At 53.0% G+C, this 17,556-nt stretch overlaps 1 protein-coding gene across 2 annotated transcripts in view; it reads right to left on the bottom strand.

The window, feature by feature from the left end:
- Positions 1-9,462: 9,462 nt before the first annotated feature.
- Positions 9,463-17,556, bottom strand: part of ARID3B (AT-rich interaction domain 3B) — a gene marked incomplete at both ends in the record, with an annotated part of 42,389 nt that continues 34,295 nt past the window's right edge. The window contains 5 exons of one of the 2 annotated variants that reach the window (XM_080690839.1): positions 9,463-9,626; positions 12,479-12,580; positions 13,878-14,132; positions 14,260-14,540; positions 16,039-16,222. In XM_080690839.1, coding sequence (XP_080546965.1) covers positions 9,463-9,626; positions 12,479-12,580; positions 13,878-14,132; positions 14,260-14,540; positions 16,039-16,222 — 986 coding nt within the window. The remainder of the gene's footprint in view (positions 9,627-12,478; positions 12,581-13,877; positions 14,133-14,259; positions 14,541-16,038; positions 16,223-17,556) is intronic. The other variant, XM_080690840.1, reaches the window with a different exon arrangement.

The following is a 17,556-nucleotide window of genomic DNA, read 5'->3' as shown; positions in this document are numbered from 1 at the left end:
ACCTGCACACCCTCAGTCCTGCAGGGTGCCGGCCTCTGCTCCTCTGGCCTCGATCAGGGCCCCAGCGCTGGAGCACCGTGGGGAGGAGCACCTGTGGACAACTGGGGGATCCGCGGAGGCAGGGCAGCACCTCTGGGGCAGGCGCTGCGCCCCACCGCAGTGAGCAGGCCAGTCCTGGCATCGAAAGGCTGGTTGAGAGGCCCCAGGGTGTGAGGCTGGGCAAGGCCTCCCTGGGGAGGTCCAGGGCCTGTGCCAGGCAGCTGTGGCCAGAGGGCTCCTTGGCAGGGCCTTTCCTTCACTCCTGTCTGTCACAGGGTATGATGTTGCCAAGGTTTCTGACTCTTGGTCTGAGGCCACCTGGCCCTGGCCCTCCCCAGGGTGCCCTGTGGCTAGGAGTAGAGCTGGGTGGGGAGTGGTCAGAGGCAGGGGCACGGTCCTTGAAGGGCTTCACCAGCCCTGTGCCGGCAGAATGCTTACCAGCGATCCTCGGTCTTACTGCTGAAGGCCTTGAAACGGGGCTGTGCACCTTTCAAAGTGAGCTATTTACGTATGCCTCAGTTTATACCACAGTTGCCATTTCACAGACAGGGAGGCTCCCCAGAGAAGGGTAGTAACTTGTCCTGGGTCACACAGCAAAACAGCAATTAAAGCTGGGCCACACGGTGCACGTCTATAATCCCAATACTTGGGAGGCTAAAACAGGAGGATTGCAAGTTTGCAGCCAGCCGCAGTAACCTCATGAGACCCTATGCAACTTAGCAAGACTCTGTTTCAAGATTAAAAAAAAAAACAAAAAAACAAAACAAAAAAAAAAAACAAAAGGCCAGGCATGGTGGTGGTGCAAGCCTGCAATCCCAGTACTTGGGAGGCTGAGACAGGAGGATGGCAGGTTTGTGGCCAGCCTCAGCAACTTTTGAGGCCCTCAGCAACTTATCAAGAAACTATTAAAAAAAAAACAAAAAACAAATAAACAGGGATGGAGTGTAGCTCTGAGGTAGAATGCCTCTGGGTTTAATCCCCAGTACTGCAAAAACCAAACAAACAAACCCCAGCAGCTAAGCCCCTGGTCCAATGACCTGTCTCCAAAAGGGGTTTTCTCACGTCCCACTGCCTCTGAGCTTGCCAGCATGAGCTCCTCAGTAGCCACGGGCAAGGCTGGCTCCGGCTCTGAATCCCCTTCAAGGACATCTGGCCACTCTTCTTTTCCTGAATTCCTACCCCTATTTGCTGTGTGTGTCCTCTCCTACAGAGCTGTCAGCCAGGCCCTGGCCCTCAGAAGCCTCCTCAACTCTGTCAACAGCCCTCCATCCGCTCCCCACTGAGCAGCCTTGTGCAGGGGCGGCCCCGCGGCACCAGATCCTCTGCTGAGTTCTCTGAGACCCCACACCGGCCCGACGCAAGGCTCCAACGCTCGATACTGACCCTACTGGACGGGTGGGCCTCTTTCTGGATCAGTGGGCCTACCGCAAGGGTTGACCCTCTAGCACTAAGGACACGACAGGTGGGGAACTATTGACTGCCCAGTTTTGTACCACATGGAAAAAGCTGAATTTCAGTGAGAAGGAACTGGGCTGGAGAGTTTAGTTCAGCCCAGGGGCATCTTGTACATGGAGAAGACAAAAGATGGAGCTATGGGGTGGTCTTCAGAGGTCCAGGAGCACTTTTTTTTTTTTTTCAGACCTGGGGATGGAACCCAGGGGCATTCTACCTCCAAGCAGCATCCCCAGCCCTATTTTTTATTCTTTATTTTGAAACAGGGTCTCAGTTGCAAAGGGCCTAAGTAGCTGAGGCTGGCTTTGAACCTGCGCAATCACCCAGTCTCAGCCTCCCAAATGCTGGGATTACAAGTGTGCGCCGTCACGTCTGGCTCAGGAACACTTTCTGTGTGCAGAGCTTCCAGGCCCTGAGGCCAGTGTGAGACCCAGCTGGCCCTGGACTCCTCCACACACCCCGAAGTCTGAGAATAAATCTATCTCCTCTCTGCTTATGTTGGCCTGAGTGGTTTTGGTTTACCTGCTCACAAAAAGTCCATGCTGGGCAAGCATTCCCACTGCTGCTTCCGGCTGGACCCGTCCTGGGCCCCTCAGTCCCTCCCTTCACACAGCCCTAGCTCCCGTGTGTCTCTCTGGCACAGAGGCCCACCCACCCCTCCAATGAGGGCAAGGCCACTGGCTTATCAAAGGCCACCCACCCTGCTACCTTCTTGGCCATTTATTGATCTATTTATCATTTTACTGGTGGTACTGAGGATTGAACCCAGAGGTGTTCTACCTCTGAGCTACATCCTCAGCCCTATTTTATTTTGAAATAGGGTCTCACTAGGTTGCAGAGGGTTTCGCTAAGTAGCTGAGGCTGGCCGTGAACCTGCGATCCTCCTGTCTTGTCTCCGTGTTCCAAGTACTGGGATCGCAAGCGTGTGTGACCGCGCCCCAGTAGCGCTTTCTTTTTATTGCATTGTAAGGATGGAACTTGAGACCTTGTGTGTGCCAGGCAAGTGCTCTGCCACCAAGCTGCATTATCAGTCTCCTTAAGCATGTCAGTTTCTTCATCTATAAAATGAACAACTAGCTACCAGGTGAGGACACAGGAGCAGAGTGCTTCGCCCTCGCGGTCAGGACGCGCTCTCGGCCCTGTAGCACTGAGCTGGAACCCTGGCTCCTCTGCTGAGTGCCTGAGGCTGGCTGTTCAACCAGTCTGTGCCTGTTTCTTCATCTGTAAAACGGGGAAACTAATAGTCCCATGTCATAAATAGGTAGAGGATTGAATGAATTAATTCACGTAAAAAGCTGAAATAGTCCCTGGTCCATCCCAGGTCCAAAGTTATTGCCATCAGTGTTGTATGAACCTTCCTGACATCTCCAGGACACCAAGCCAGGAGCAACTTTACACTCGCCCAGGGCAAGTGCACGCTCAGCTCCTGCCCTCTCCCCCATCCCTTTTTATTTTGAAATAGGGTCTCACTAGGTTGCTGAGGCTGTCCTTGAGCCTGCAGTCCTCCTGTCTCAGCCTGCCAAATAGGGCAACACCAAAGTGGTTTCCAAGTTAGTTAGAATAATTAGCAATCTCCCAGCAGTGTAGGAGACCCCAGCGCTCCTCGTCCTTGCCAGGGCCTCGCACTACACAACTTTTTTTTTTTTTTTTTTTGGTGGTAATGGGGTTCCTGGAAACCTTTCTACCTCCAGGCTACACTCCCAGACCTATTTTATATTTTTATTTGGAAACAGGGTCTCTTAAGTCAGCGCGGCTGGCTTTGAACCTGCGTGATCCTCCTGTCTCCGCCTCCCAAGTGCAGGGATTACAAGCGTGTGCCACCACGCCCGGCCACTACACAACTTTTAAGTTCACACCAATCCAAGGTGCACAATGGCTTTTTGTGCATTTCTCAGATCACTGATGAGGTCAAGCCGTTTGCATTACCTTTTGTAAAACACTTGTTTGTAGCCGGGTGTGGTGACTGACGCACACTTGGAATCCCAGTACTTGGGAAGCTGAGACAGCAGGATTGCAGGTTTGTGGCCAGCCTCAGCTACTAGTGAGGTCCTCCACTAAGGACCTCACTAACTTAACAAGACCCTGTTACAAAATAAAGAATGAAAAATCGGGCTAGGGGTGTAGCTCAGAAGTAGAATGTCCTTGGGTTAAATCTCCATTACTACAAAAAAACAAAAAACTCAACACCAATTTGTGACTTTGTCCCCTCTCCCCAGCACTTGTTTTTACTCTTGTCTTGATAATAATTAGACATTGGGACTGGTGGTGTGGCTCAGTGGTAGAGCACTTGCCTAGCATGCACAAGGTCTTGGGTTCCATCCCCAGCACACCCATAAAAATAATAAGCATTAGCCAGGTGTAGTGGCACACGCTTGTAATCCCAGCATTTGAGAGGCTGAGACAGGAGGATCACGGTTCGCAGAGAGCCTCAGCTACTACTTAGTGAGGCCCTTTGCAACTCAATGAGACCCTGTTTCTTTTTTTTTTTTTTTTTTTGTGGTACTGGGGTTCCTGGAAGCCCTTCTACCTCCGGGCTACACTCCCAGACCTATTTTTACATTTTTATTTGGAAACAGGGTCTCCTAAGCCAGCGCGCACGGCTAGCTTCGAACCTGCGCGATCCTCCTGTCTCTGCCTCCCAAGCGTGGGGATTACAAGCGTGCGCCACCACGCCTGGCCGAGACCCTGTTTCAAAATAAAGAATAAAAAATAGGGCTCGGGGTGTAGCTCAGAGGTAGAATGCCCCTGGGTTCTATTCCCAGTACTGCAAATAATAGTAATAGTAATAGTAATAGTAATAATAATAATAATAATAATAATAATAATAAATAATAAGCATTAAAGGTGGGTGTAGTGGCACATACTTGTAATTCCAATACTTGGAAGGTTGGAACAGGAGGATCGCAGGTTCACAGCCAGCCTCAGCTACTTAGTGAGGTGCTCTGCAAGTTAGTGAGACCCTATTTAAAAAATAAAGAATAAGAAAATAGGGCCGGGGGTATATTTTGAAGGTAGGATGGCCCTGGGTTCAGTTGCCAGTACTACTACTACTACTACTACTACTACTACTACTACTACTACTATTACTAGATAATCAGTAAAACTTACATCCTGACTATGCAGTTGTTAGCCATGTGTTACAAGAATCTTTTCCCAGTTTGTCTTTCTTTGCGTGTGGTACTGGGAATTGAACCCAGAAGCATCCTAACTCTGAGCTACATCCCCAGCCCTTTTTATTTATTTTTGCTTTTGAAACAGGGTCTATTTTGCTGAAGCTGGTCTCAAACCTGGGGTCCTCCTGTCTCAGCCTCCCGTGTTGGGATTACAGGTGTGACCGCCACGCCCAGCTCCAGTTTGACTTTACTTCATGGGATCACTTGACCCTTTCTGGAGGGTCGTTTGACTCCTTCCTTCTCTGTGTCACGGTATCTCCTTCCACCTTATCCTCTGGTACTCTGCAATGTGAGGATCACAGCAGCCTGGTGATCTGTTCTTCGGATCCTGTACCCTGCACGGGCACCTCACTTAACTGCCATTCCTCCCTGGACCCACCTCCGAGGCCGGTGGGCCTCCTTTGTACCTACCAGCCCCCACCCCAGAGGCCCACTCAATTTTTTTTGTTTGTTTTTTTGGTGGCACTGGGGTTCCTGGAAACCCTTCTACCTCCAGCTACACTCCCAGACCTATTTTATGTTTTTATTTGGAAATAGGGTTTCTTAAGCCAGCGAGGGTGGCTTCGAACCTGTGCGATCCTCCTGTCTCCGCCTCCCAGGCACGGGGATTGCAAGCATGCGCCACCATGCCGGCCCACTCAATTTATTTTTAAACTGGGGATTGAACACTGGGTTACTCTACTTCTAAGCTATATCCCCAGTCCCTTTTAGTTACTTTGAAACAGGATCTAAGTTGCTGAGGCTGGCCTCAAATCTATAATCCTGTCTCCCAAGTACTAGGATTCCAACCGTGCGCCACTGTCTGGCTGAGGCTCAACCTTCATATGGCACAAGCAGCCGGGAGGCGTGGTACCCAGGACTGATTACCAGTGATTGCAGCACTAAAGTGTCATTTCTGTTTTAAAGATCAGTGGGAGGCAGCTCACTATCCCAATGTCTCTAGCTCACTATCCCAATGTCTCTCTCATTTTCTAACCTTCCCAAGGGCAGAGACAAGGTTCCCTGCTAGTCTCAGATGGCTGTGCAGACAGGTGCAGAACGTGTTGTTGTGGACAGGAAAGGCTGTCACCTACCTACACAGAGCTTTGCTCTCTGCATACGTCTCTGCATACGTCTTCAGCCACGAGAGCGTGCATCCTGGCAGAGTCGAGCACTCTGGGTTTGGCCCCAGACACAATGGCAGTGTCCTGGAGGTCCATGCCTTGGCATGTGGCAGGTGGCTTGCTTCCAGAGCACCCTTTATTTTTTTTGGTGGTACTGGGGGTGGAACCCAGGGGCTTTCTACCTCCGGGCTATACTCCCAGACCTTTTTTTATATTTTATTTGGAAACAGGGTCTCACTAAGTTGCTGAAAGCCTCACTAAGTAGCTGAGGCTGGCTTCTAACCCGTGCGATCCTCCTGTCTCAGTCTCCCAAGCGCGGGGATTACAAACATGTGCCACCACGCCCGGCTCCAGAGCACCCTTTATAAAAAGCCCTTTCTTTTTGGTATTGGGGATTGAATCCGCTAGGCAAGCACTTTACCACTGAGTATATCCCCAGCCCTTAAAAAATTTCGAGACAGGTCTTGGGAAGTTGCCCAGGCTGGCCTTGACCCTGTGGTCCTCCTGCCTCAGTCTCCCAAGTAGCTAGAACTACAAGCATGTGCTGACCTGTAAAAAGCTTCTGTATGCTCATACCTGGCTAAGCCCATGCCTTCATTAAAAACATCCTCCAGCCGGGCGTGGTGACACACGCTTGTAATCCAAGTACTTGGGAGGCTAACCCTTGTAATCCCTGTGCTTGGGAGGCTGAGATTGGAGAATCCCGAAGGTTCGAAGCCAGCCTCAGCTACTTAGTGAGACTCTCAGCAACTTAGTGAGACCCTGTTTCCAAATAAAGTATAAAATAGGTCTGGGAGTATAGCCCGGGGGTAGAAAGCCTCTGGGTTCCATCCTCAGTACCACCAAAAGAAAGAGAGAAAGAAAGAAACCCCAAACAAATCCTCTGATTCTCAGAAGATGGTGCCAAAATCTTTTAGCCTGAGGCCTCTTCTGGCCTCACCCTTATTCCCCACCCCCACCCTTACTGCTCCCATGCTTTGGACTCTAGGCACTGGCCACAGTTCCCTGACACCAGATCCTCTGGTGCCTTTGCATTTCTGTAGTGACCAGTCCGGCTGCTGTAAAGGCTTTCTCATCCCTCCAGCTGCTGCTTCAACTGTAGGGTAAACACCTCTGGGAAACCTTCCAGAGATTCCAGGCAGCCGCTCCTGCTTCCGCCTGCCCACTGGTGGCATGCAGTTTACAGTCCCAGTGAGGCCATATCCTAAAGAAAGGACCTTGTTGAGATAGCATGTCCTCCTTTCGCATCTGACTCAGCAGGAGCTCAACCAGGGCTTGCCAAGCCAAAAAGGTGGCCCCTGGCCCTGTGCTGGTCAGGACAACGATGTGACCGCACTGGTGACCAGACAATGCCAGAGCAGCCCCGAATGCAGGAGATGAGCTGACAAGTGCTCTGGGGAGGCTGAGCGCAGTAAAGGGAGAATCAGGAAAGTCAGGGAAGCAGAGGAACAGCTCCTGTGGAAAGGACCTCACCCAGCGAAGAGGCACTCAAGGCAACTGAGAGACCGCGGTGTGAAGAGGTAGAGGTTTATTGAAATATAAACATTCAAGCATGTGAGATAGAAAATAACCACAACATACAGGGACACTTGCTGCAAGACGTCTGAGGTATTTATTCACTGTCTAGGCTACCCATGTGCTATCACATTTTTTCCTGGTTAGAATACATATAATATGGGAGGAGGGGAGGGATGAGTTGCCCTGGTCAGCTGCTGACTCTGGCTTTCAGGACCGCCTTCGAGGGATGCTCCGCCTGGGCCAGGGCCCAGTGCTGGGCGCCTGCTGCTGTCCCCTCTCGTGCTTTCCGGCTGAGCCCCTGCTGCTGGCCTTGAGGGCGGCGAGGACACGCGGAGGGAGGTCAGCAGGGTGCCTGAGAGAGAGGGTCCAATGGCCACAAAGACCCAGTGTGCTGTCCCTGCGTCCTCTGGGTGGGAAGAGTCCATCCTTTGTGACCAAACCCTGAGAAAGGCACACTGGCCCAATGGCTGAGGCTCTGGGAGGGCCGGCACCAGCCCCCTGGGCTCCTCCTGGCACCGGATCCCAGCCTACCCCTGCTCTACCGCCCTGCTCTGCCTACCCCTGCGTGTGCCTGCTGGGTAAGGCTTCTGGGGCCAGAAGAGCAGCCGCCTCTGGGGGGTGGGCTACATATGTATGCGTGTGGAGTCTGCATATGCATGGGCGTGCGTGTGTGAACGAGAGTGAGTGGTGTGCACACGCGGGCTGGCGCAGGAGACGGGTCAGCAGGGCTGCTGCTCATCGGCTGAGGTATGCTGTGTACGCAAGCTTTTGACTTCCCTTTCCTTCCTAGACAGGACTGAGTGAGAGACATGCTGTGGTCTCCCGGGCCACGCACGGAGTCACGCGGTGCCCTGGGTGGAGGCAAGCCCCTGCTGGACTTCACCCTTAACTACCACACAGCCCGGGGCCGGCAGGGCCGCTCTCTTGGCATCTCCCTGCCCCCCAAGTGGCTCGGCCGTCACAGGCCCGGGCCGTCCTATGTCCTGAGGTGGAATGCTGAGTGAGGGGCAGAGCGTGGCAAGAACCGGTCAAGGCCTGTCTTTGGAGGTGGCGTGGCCTCAGGGCTGGTGGTGGACTAGGCTCTGCATCCCGCCTCTCCACTGTGGTGATCCCTGAGTCGTCCCCGCCTTCAGGCTGGGGCCTGGGCAGGACCCAAGGGGCTGGCTACAAACCACGCCTGGCTGGGGCAGTCTGCTCTCATTTCTTTGGTGCTACAACAATAGCAACAACAATAAAAATTCAAAAATAAAAAACAAAAGTCAGCAAAACACACATAAAAAAGATTCCAGAGATGCAAATACTTCCTGAAGACTCAAACGTCAACGATTACAAATCTGAGGTATTTCGTGAACCTGACGTCAGCACGTCTAGGGCTGAGATGGCCCCGAGACAACAGGGGCCAGAGACAAGTGGGTGTGTCTGGGGGAGTGAGTGGGGAGCCTGAGGCTTGGGAGGGTCAGAGCAGGGTCCCTGCGGAGTGGGGGCTGCACTGGGCAGCTCGAGCACTGCTTCTGCTGATGTCCAGAGGGCCTGGGCCCTGAAGACTGCCATTACGTGCTCTTTCTTAGGACCATTAAAAGGGGATATGGGCTCCTGAGGACTGACTCGAGGCTTAGGTTTGAAGGACTCACATTCTAGGAACCAGGCAGCAAGCAAGGTGGGCTGCGAGGCCCATCCTGTGCTCAGCAGACAAGAGCCATGAAGGCAGGCTCTAAGCTCCTTGCAGCCCCCCATGAGACTTAGAAGTTGGAGGATAGGGCAGAGGAAGAGACCAGGGACCCTGGGGTGATGGCAGAAGGCAAGGGAAGGGAAATAAATTAAGGGGAATGGGAAATGGAGGGCCTCCAGCCCTGTGTCGGCTTACAGATTGTCGATACACTGTGCCCTGGGATGGGAGGTGGCCGGGGAACCCTGGAGGAAGTGGACACCCAGAACACTGTCCAGTTCTCCAGGACAATCCCTGATTGGACAACGCTGACCTGTCCTGCCCTTCTAGCCTCTCCGTCCCCAGAGTACAGCAGGACCTGAATGGAGCCTGGACAGACGGACACGTCCAAACTCTCAACGTCTGGCCAAATGGTGTTTGACGTGGGCTCCGTGAGATGAGGTAAATTCGGTGCATCAATCTCCTTCACTCTCAGCAGGAGAGTAGGAAGTGGGCAGCTGGGTGCTGCCCATCAGAGCGACCAGCTGGTGGAGGGCTCTGCACTGGGGGTGCCCCGGGATGAGGTAGGACTCGGTGAGCAGTGAGAGCTGCTGCTGCTGCTGGCGCTGCTGCTGATGCTCTGGGAAGTAGAACCTGCGATGAGGTGGACCACGGGCTTTTGGGCAAACAGCACCCCTGGAGTGGGGAGGAAAAGCAGTGTGGGCCAAGGAAGAGACAGCGATTCAAATCACTTCAACAAGGACCGACCGCAGGCCTACCCCTGAGAATGCTCTGCTCCCCACACGGTGAGCGGTGCACACAGAACCCCAAACACCAAGCCAAGTGTGATGGCGCACACCTGTAATCCCAGTACTTGGGAGGCTGAGACAGGAGGGTCACAGGTTGAAGGACAGTCTCAGCAAGTAGTGAGACCCTCATCAACCTAGTGAAACCCTGTTAAGAAAGAGAGAGAGAGAGAGAGAAAGAAAGAAAAGAAAAGAAACCCCTACACTGTCCTGCCTTCATGTGCTCACAGACTGCTAAGGGGACAGAGAGGTAAAAAGTTACTTTGCTGAACATCATAAATGCTCTAGGGCCAGCACAGCATGACGCTACAGGAACCCCGAGTGGGTCTGGAGGGTTGGGGAGGGCAGTGCAGGAAGGCTCCAGCGGGAAGGTGCCTGGGCTGATAGGAGGAGGAAAAGTAGCCAATTGGAAGGAGACAGGCAGGGCAGCAAAAGGCGGGAACCTATGGGGGCTGGCGGAGTAGCGGGCGTCCCCCGAGGCGTGCTGGTGGCCAGGGCTGCAGCCAATCCGGCTGGAGAGGTGGTTTGCAGGGCCATGGAGGCCCTGAAAGTTTGCCCAGCAGACAGACATCATGTGCAAAGTGTTCTCTGAGGAGTGAGAGGAGCATGGGCGCTGAGGAGAGAGTCGCAGGGAAGCCACTCGAGTTGCAGTGAGGACAGACCCAGGAGACCTGGCTGAGCTCTAGAGCATGAGGATGAGCCCTGCCCCTTCCCCGTCCCTGAGGCCTATGGCTGGCCCAGCACAGACCCGGCGCCTGCGGGCCTGCGGGGCCTGCAGGGTGGTGGTGTGAGGAGCGTGTAGGTCCAGAACAAGAATGTTAAATGGACAGGAGTAGGCTCTGTGGACACACCTCCAGTTTTGATGGACGGTTCATTTGGAGGGCTTTAAGCCCTCCGAGCTGATGCCCTGCATGTACTGGGTGAGACAGGAGATGACATCTTAGCCCAGGCCTAGGCCTCCACTGAGCTATGCAAATGAGACCAGCTGGACTTCTTCCCACACGGGTTCCTAACCAGTGAAACAGCAAGAGAAAGGATGGGTAGAGGCGCTACACCAACCAACCAGATGAAAACTCTTGGCAAATTAGGTTTAGGGAGAGGCTCCCCCCTCCCCCCCACCCAGTACTGGGGATGGAACCCAGGGGCTTTCTACCTCTAAGCGACACTCCTGACCCTATTTTTAAATTAATTAATTAATTAATTTATTTATTTTTTGTGGTACTGGGGTTTCTGGAAGCCCTTCTACCTCCAGGCTACACTCCCAGACCTATTTTATATTTTTATTTGGAAACAGGGTCTCTTAAGCCAGCGCAGCTGGCTTCGAACCTGTGTGATCCTCCTGTCTCTGCCTCCCAAGTGCGGAGATTACAAGCATGTGCCACCACACCCGGCCTTATTATTATTATTTTTTTTGGTGGTATGGGGTTCCTGGAAGCCCGTCTACCTCCGGGCTACACTCCCAGACCTATTTTTTTAATATATGTTTATTTGGAAACAGGGTCTCTTAAGCCAACCGGGCTGGGTTCGAACCTGCGCAATCCTCCTGTCTCTGCCTCCCAAGAGTGGAGATTACAAGTGTGTGCCCGGCCAGCCCTATTTTTTTATTCTTTATTTTGTTTTATTTATATTTTTTGGTGGTACTGGGGGTGGAACCCAGAGGCTTTCTACCTCTGGGCTATACTCCCAGACCTATTTTATATTTTATTTGGAAACAGGGTCTAAGTTGCTGAGAGCCTCACTAAGTAGCTGAGGCTGGCTTCGAACCTGTGCGATCCTCCTGTCTTAGCCTCCCAAGCGCGGGGATTACAAGCGTGCGCCACCACGCCTGGCTTTTTATTCTTTATTTTTGAGATAGGGTCTCACTGAGTTGCAAAGGACCTCACTAAGTAGCTGAGGCTGTCCTTGAACCATGATCCTCCTGTCTCAACCTCCCAAATGCTGGTATTAAAGCATGAGCCACCACACCTGGCTCTTTTTTTTTTTTGGTGGTACTGGGGTTCCTGGAAGCCCTTCTACCTCCGGGATACATTCCCACGGACTACACTCCCAGACCTATTTTTAACTTTTTTTTATGTGGAAACAGGGTCTCTTAAGCCAGCGAGGCTGGCTCTGAACCAGCGCAATCCTCCTGTCTCTGCCTCCCAAGAGCGGGGATTACAAGCGTGCGCCACCGTGCCCAGCCTCCTTATTCTTTATTTTGAAACAGGGTTTCACTAAGTTGCGGAGGGCCTAAGTAGCTGAGGCTGGTAGCGAATCTGTAATCTTCCTGTCTCAGCCTCTCAAGAACTGGGATTACAAGCATGAGCCATCATGTCTGGCTTTTATTTTTATTTTGAACAGGGTCTTGTTAGGTCGATGAGAGTCTCATTACTTATTGAGGCTGTCCTTGAACTTGCAATCCACCTGTCTCGGCCTCCTAAGTACTGGGATTACAGGTGTGCACCACCACGCCCCACTCAATGTTTTTAAAGGCACGGATGTAGCACTGATTATGTACCTTCACATTAAATAACTTCTTTAATTACAGAACCAACCACTGGCCAAAAGGGCGAGATGAAGGGTTTATATCAATGTGGAGGGAGATGTGTCATCCTTAGCAGTCATCACATCTACAGTCCAGAAGGATCCCTTTATCTTTAGAACACTGACACTGCAAGCAGCAGCTCCTGGAATGTGTGCAGGCGCAGGGCATAGGAGGCCAGCCAGGGAGCTGCGTGCGGCTGGCCTCCACGGTGGGCCTACCTGTGTATGTGGTGCCGTCGATGTCCACAGACATGTTAATGCTCCCAATGCTGCTTGTGGTCAGGTTCAGTGCGGCAGCTGACGCCTCTGCTCTGTCTTCTGCTGGGATGGGGAGAAGCCAGCCTGGTCAAGCCTCCCTTACACTCCTGCTGCTCTCTAGTGCTGCGTGGCAACCCCGAGATGAGGCCTCCCACAATTAGGGAGCATCTACATGACCAGCTCCTGAGCACATGGTCTGGCAGGGAAGCAGGCTCCCAGCGCCTCACTGCTGGCTTTCCCTGGCAAGCCAGCTCTTCCCCCAAGCCTCTGCTCTTGGGGAGAAGGGATCAGTCAGCATGCACTAACACTTCTGACATGATCTGGCAAACCCTGAGTACCACTACACATCAGGTCCAGGAAATAAGAGGCCAACAAGACCTAGCCCTGACTCTGAGGACTCACCCTGTCCCTCCACCCTTAACTGAGAGTCCCTCAGAGACAGTTCCTCAGGGACAGGTGCCCTGCAACGGGCCTTCTGTGCCCAGCTTGGCAGCTGGCAGACAAGAACTCTGCCCTCTCATCAGAGAGCCAAGAACTCTTCCAGTGAGCTGTCTTTTTATCAGCCTCTGGCTCTGTGCAGGACCAGGGCACTGGGCCCTTCAAAGGGCTGTTACCTTCTAGCTCCTTCTGTTTCTCAGGCAGGGAAAGTGGGGCGGGGAAGGGCTCCCTTCACACCTGCCTCCTCCCGCACACTCCTGTACGTCTGCTTCGAGACGGTCGCAGCAAGGATGGCAAATAACAGGTGTGAGGGGAGGAAGAAAGGAACCAGGGCCAGGCAGGGTGGTCTGGGAAGAGAGGGGGCAGGCACTAGAAAACGTGGGGTGAAGGAAGAAGATGTCAGTTACGCTGCCGATTTTGTACCCCGATTACTCCTAATTCCTGAGGGCCACCGGCGCCCCACTGCTTCTCTGGCCCCACTGCCTCAGGAATGACAGATCTGCCCAAAGCGCTCGCTCTGGCTCACGTGGTGAGGTCCTGGGTGTACGCTGAGCCTTTTAATATAGACAGATCAAAAGGCTGGGGCCGGGGAGCGCAGCAGCGGTCTCTGGCTCCTTCTTGAGTAACTGCTGTTCCTTCTTGCTAGGGAACAAGGCACTGCCTGAAGCAAATTCTGGCTCCTGAGAAAAAAACTTGGTGGCCCGAGATATCAGTGACCGCAGAAACCCATGTGGTTCTAGATCCTTCTGGGGCCTGGAGCGCAGACCTGGAGGGGTCCCTTCTAGTTCTAGGTTCAGAGTATGTACTTATCTCCACCCCCGACTACCACATGCACACCAATCCCAGGAGATGCCAGCAGGCCTTGAATGGAGCTGCATCTGGCAAGCATCCAGAGGAAGACCAGCCCCAACCCGGCACTCACCCCTGCCGTTGATCTTGATCTTCATGGGGAACTGCCGCGCCATACTGAAGAAGTTACGCTGGAAGGCCTGCTGCACCAGGCGCTGCTCCTCCTCCGACAGCCTCGACGCCTTCTTCTCAGGAGGCTCCCCGGACTCCAGCCGCTCCCGCAGCTGCTCCAGTGTGGCAGTGCGGGTACCAGTCTGCTGGCTGGCCAGGGCCATGGGCACAGCCAGGCGACTTGGCACGGACACTGTTGTCACTGGGATTCCATCACCTGTGAAGGAATTGGACCACTCTGCAACCACCAGTCGGGTCGCTTGTTGTGGCTACCCGACAACTCCATCTAGGACACAGGGACACTGGGTGCTCTGCCCGCCTTCCTCCACCAAGGCCCCACTCACCTTTCCTGAGAGTGGCTGCTGGCGGTACCCGAGGGCTACTGGCATTGGTGCCACTGCTAGAGCCAAGGCCGAGGATGGGGAAGCGGATCTTGGGTGGTGAGAGAAGGGCAGGGGCCCCGGCAGCAGCGGCAGTTGCAGCGGTGGGGGAGTAGCCAAAGAGGGAGGAGCTATAGCTGGGCCTGCGGCCCTCCCTGCGGTTGCCATCAATGGCTGCCTGGAGCTCGGCGGGGGAGCTCAAGGCTTTCTTTTCACACTCATAGGCATATAGATACTTCATGTACCTGCAGGGAAGAAAGGAAGCAAGGAGTTAACCAAACAGCACGCCAGAGGCTGCCCGGTTTAAGCCGATGAGTATGTGGAAGCAGCATCTGCCAGGGCACTGCACCTTTGTGCACTTGGCAGAAAAGTCCAGCGCAAGGCCGGGCCTGGTGGCGCACGCTTGTAATCCCCGCACTTGGGAGACAGAGACAGGAGGATCGCGCAGGTTCGAAGCCAGCCGCGCTGGCTGAAGAGACCCTGTTTTCACATAAAAAAGTATAAAATAGGTCTGGGAGTGTAGCCTGTAGGAGTGTAGCCCGTAGGCAGAAGGGCTTCCAGGAACCCCAGTACCACCAAAAAAAAAAAAAAGAAAAGAAAAGAAAAGAAAAAGAAAAGTCCAGCGCAGCTGGGCACACTGCGCCAGACCCTCTGCTGCTCCTTCCTGAACACTGCCCAGCTCTGAAGCACTGGCCATGCTGGAGGGAAGCCACACCTCAGCCAGCGGCTTCGCACTTGTCTTGGTGCCCTGGGAGAAATGTTCTGCAATGTCTTTGGCTCTTTATCTCACTATTCAGAGCTGAGTGATCAGACAGAAGCAATTCTTCCTTGTTGTGTGTGGGTCTTTGTGTCACATGCCCAAGAAGCAATTCTCTCCCCAAAACCTTGTTATTCTGGTTGTAACTCTGTCCCCAACTGCTACGAATAGCACCAACAGACAAAGCCCCTTTACTTCCCAACAAGGCCATGACAAGCCACCTCAGACATGGCAGCTGTTCATCCCCTATTCTTCAGAGAGCAATTACTAAAGTATTCAGAAACAACAGGTTCCCCTCTGGCCCTCATTCTCCTGTGCTGCTCTTGGTATTACAGATTTTATCAACCTTGGTAAGTCACTCAGATGTTGACAAAAACAGGTCAGCAATCCCATGGGGCTGCAAGCTGAATGGGAGGCGAGAGAGGCTACTTGGGGCTGTTTGGGAGGTGGTATCCTAAAGGCGTGGATTTCAGAGCCAGAAACCCAGGCCTGGATCTCAGTTCTATAACTTGCTGGCTGGTATGGCCTTGGCCAAATTACTTAACCTTAAGAGACTGTTTTTGTAATCTGGAAAATAGGGAAATGTTTATTTTACAGAATTTACCAAGGATTAAATGAAACAGAATGGTAAAGCACTAGCACACAGGGGACACGTGGTCAAGAGCGGCTCTCACAGTGACCTGTTCTAGTGAAGGATTCCAAAAGCTCCCTGCTGCTTCAGGAATTCCACTTCTCTTGCTAACTGTACAATGGGGATTGACTCCCTCCTTCCCTCCCTCCCTCCTTCCCTCCCTCCCTCCTGGGCCCAAACATCCCTTCCCCAGCCTCAGCTTCCCTCCCACTCACTGAGTCCTGAGGGTGAAGGCAGCGCTGGTTGCTAACTGTACAATGGGGATTGACTGACTGACTGACTCCCTCCCTTCCTTCCCTCCCTCCCTCCCGGGCCCAAACATCCCCTCCCCAGCCTCAGCTTCCCTCCCACTCACTGAGTCCTGAGGGTGAAGGCGGCGCTGGTAATGGATGTGGGCAGGTTCAGGCCTTTGGTGATCTCTCTCCAGATCTTCTTGTTGATGATCTCCACCAGGCCCCCCTTCTCTGTCACCAACTTATACAGCATGTACAGGTCCAGGATCTGCTTGGCCATGATGGGGATCCGGTTGATGGGGGTCCCTGTGATTGCCCAACAAGAAGAGGGGGTGAAGAAAGAAGACATCTGTGTATGGTCACCTTTAGCTGATTGGGAAACAGTGTTCATGAATCTGCTTAGAGGTGTAATTTAACTAACTCCTCTAATCTCAAAGTACTAAGACCAGCTATCAGTTCTCTTTGGGATGAGCAAGAGAGGCCCAATTCCCAGGCTGAGTAGCCTTGGGCAAGACACTTAGCCTCTCCAGATCTGTTTTCCATCTGTGAGTCAAAGGGTAGAACTAGAGAATTCAAAGTGGCTTGTTTTTTGCTGGCGATGCAATCCCAGATTATTTCCTAAGGAGTTGTCAGTTTATACTCTGGAGTGTTTGGACTGCACTCACGGCAGCCTCAGCGCAGTCTGAACAGCGTGCTCCTCTGCATGTTGTCTGCTTTCTCCTCTCCTGCTACGGGACGGACACATGGTTTCCTTCCCTCCTGTGTGCCTTACCATGTCAAAGGAGCTGCTGGACACAGGTCTCCAGGGGAATGAAAAGCCACTCAACAATTCTCTTCCCGCTAATCACTTCACCCCCTCCCTGGCCTCTGAAAGAGGGAGGGTCAGAGCAGCTTCCGCCCACGGCCCCGAGGGGAAGAGAGAGGAGCCAGGGACTTGATTAGGAAACCTGGCACCGGGCAGGAAGGGCTACTAATGAGCACCAGGAGAGGCAGGGAAGGCGGGGCCGGGTCCTCTCAGCGGCTGGGATGTTCGTCAGGAGGCGTGATGGATGACTGTCATTTGGCAGCCTCGGGATTAATGATCTGGAGGTCAGAGGGGAGAATTCCACAGGGAAGGGTCACCGTCCGGGGCAGGGTATGAGACTTGTTGCCTTTTGATGGCAAACTCCTTTTACTGTACGCAGGCTGCTGCTCCCGCTCTGCTCCTCCTCTGCCCCATCGCACTGAGGACGCAGTGAGATGCTGCTGGTGTCCTAACAGCCTCAGCAGGGACGGCTACTTCTGCTCCTGCTGCTTCTCCCTTGTAAAGGAACACCCATTTTCTTTCCAGCCCTGAACATCAGCCTCACCGTTTCACTTAGGCAGTACTGGGGATTGAACCCAGGGTGCTCTACCTCTGAGCTACATCCCAGCCCTATTTTAATTTTTTATTCTTGAAATAGGTTCTCACTAAGTTACCATGTGCTGGTGACCTCAAACTTAACAATTGTCCTGTTTTAGCTTCTCAAGTACTGGGATTATAGGCATGTGCCATGGTGCCTGGCTACATTGTTTTTTACAGGACAATTCAAGCCAGAGAATGGAGTCAAGAGTCCCACATTTCTGAAGAGAAAGAACCATGAGCATAGACATATGAAACT

Source organism: Muscardinus avellanarius (genome assembly GCF_963383645.1).
Source record: "Muscardinus avellanarius genome assembly, chromosome: 3".
Classification (NCBI taxonomy): Eukaryota; Metazoa; Chordata; class Mammalia; order Rodentia; family Gliridae; genus Muscardinus; species Muscardinus avellanarius.
The sequence above is the reverse complement of the archived record's forward strand: the minus strand, read 5'-3'. Positions and strand labels throughout refer to the sequence as shown.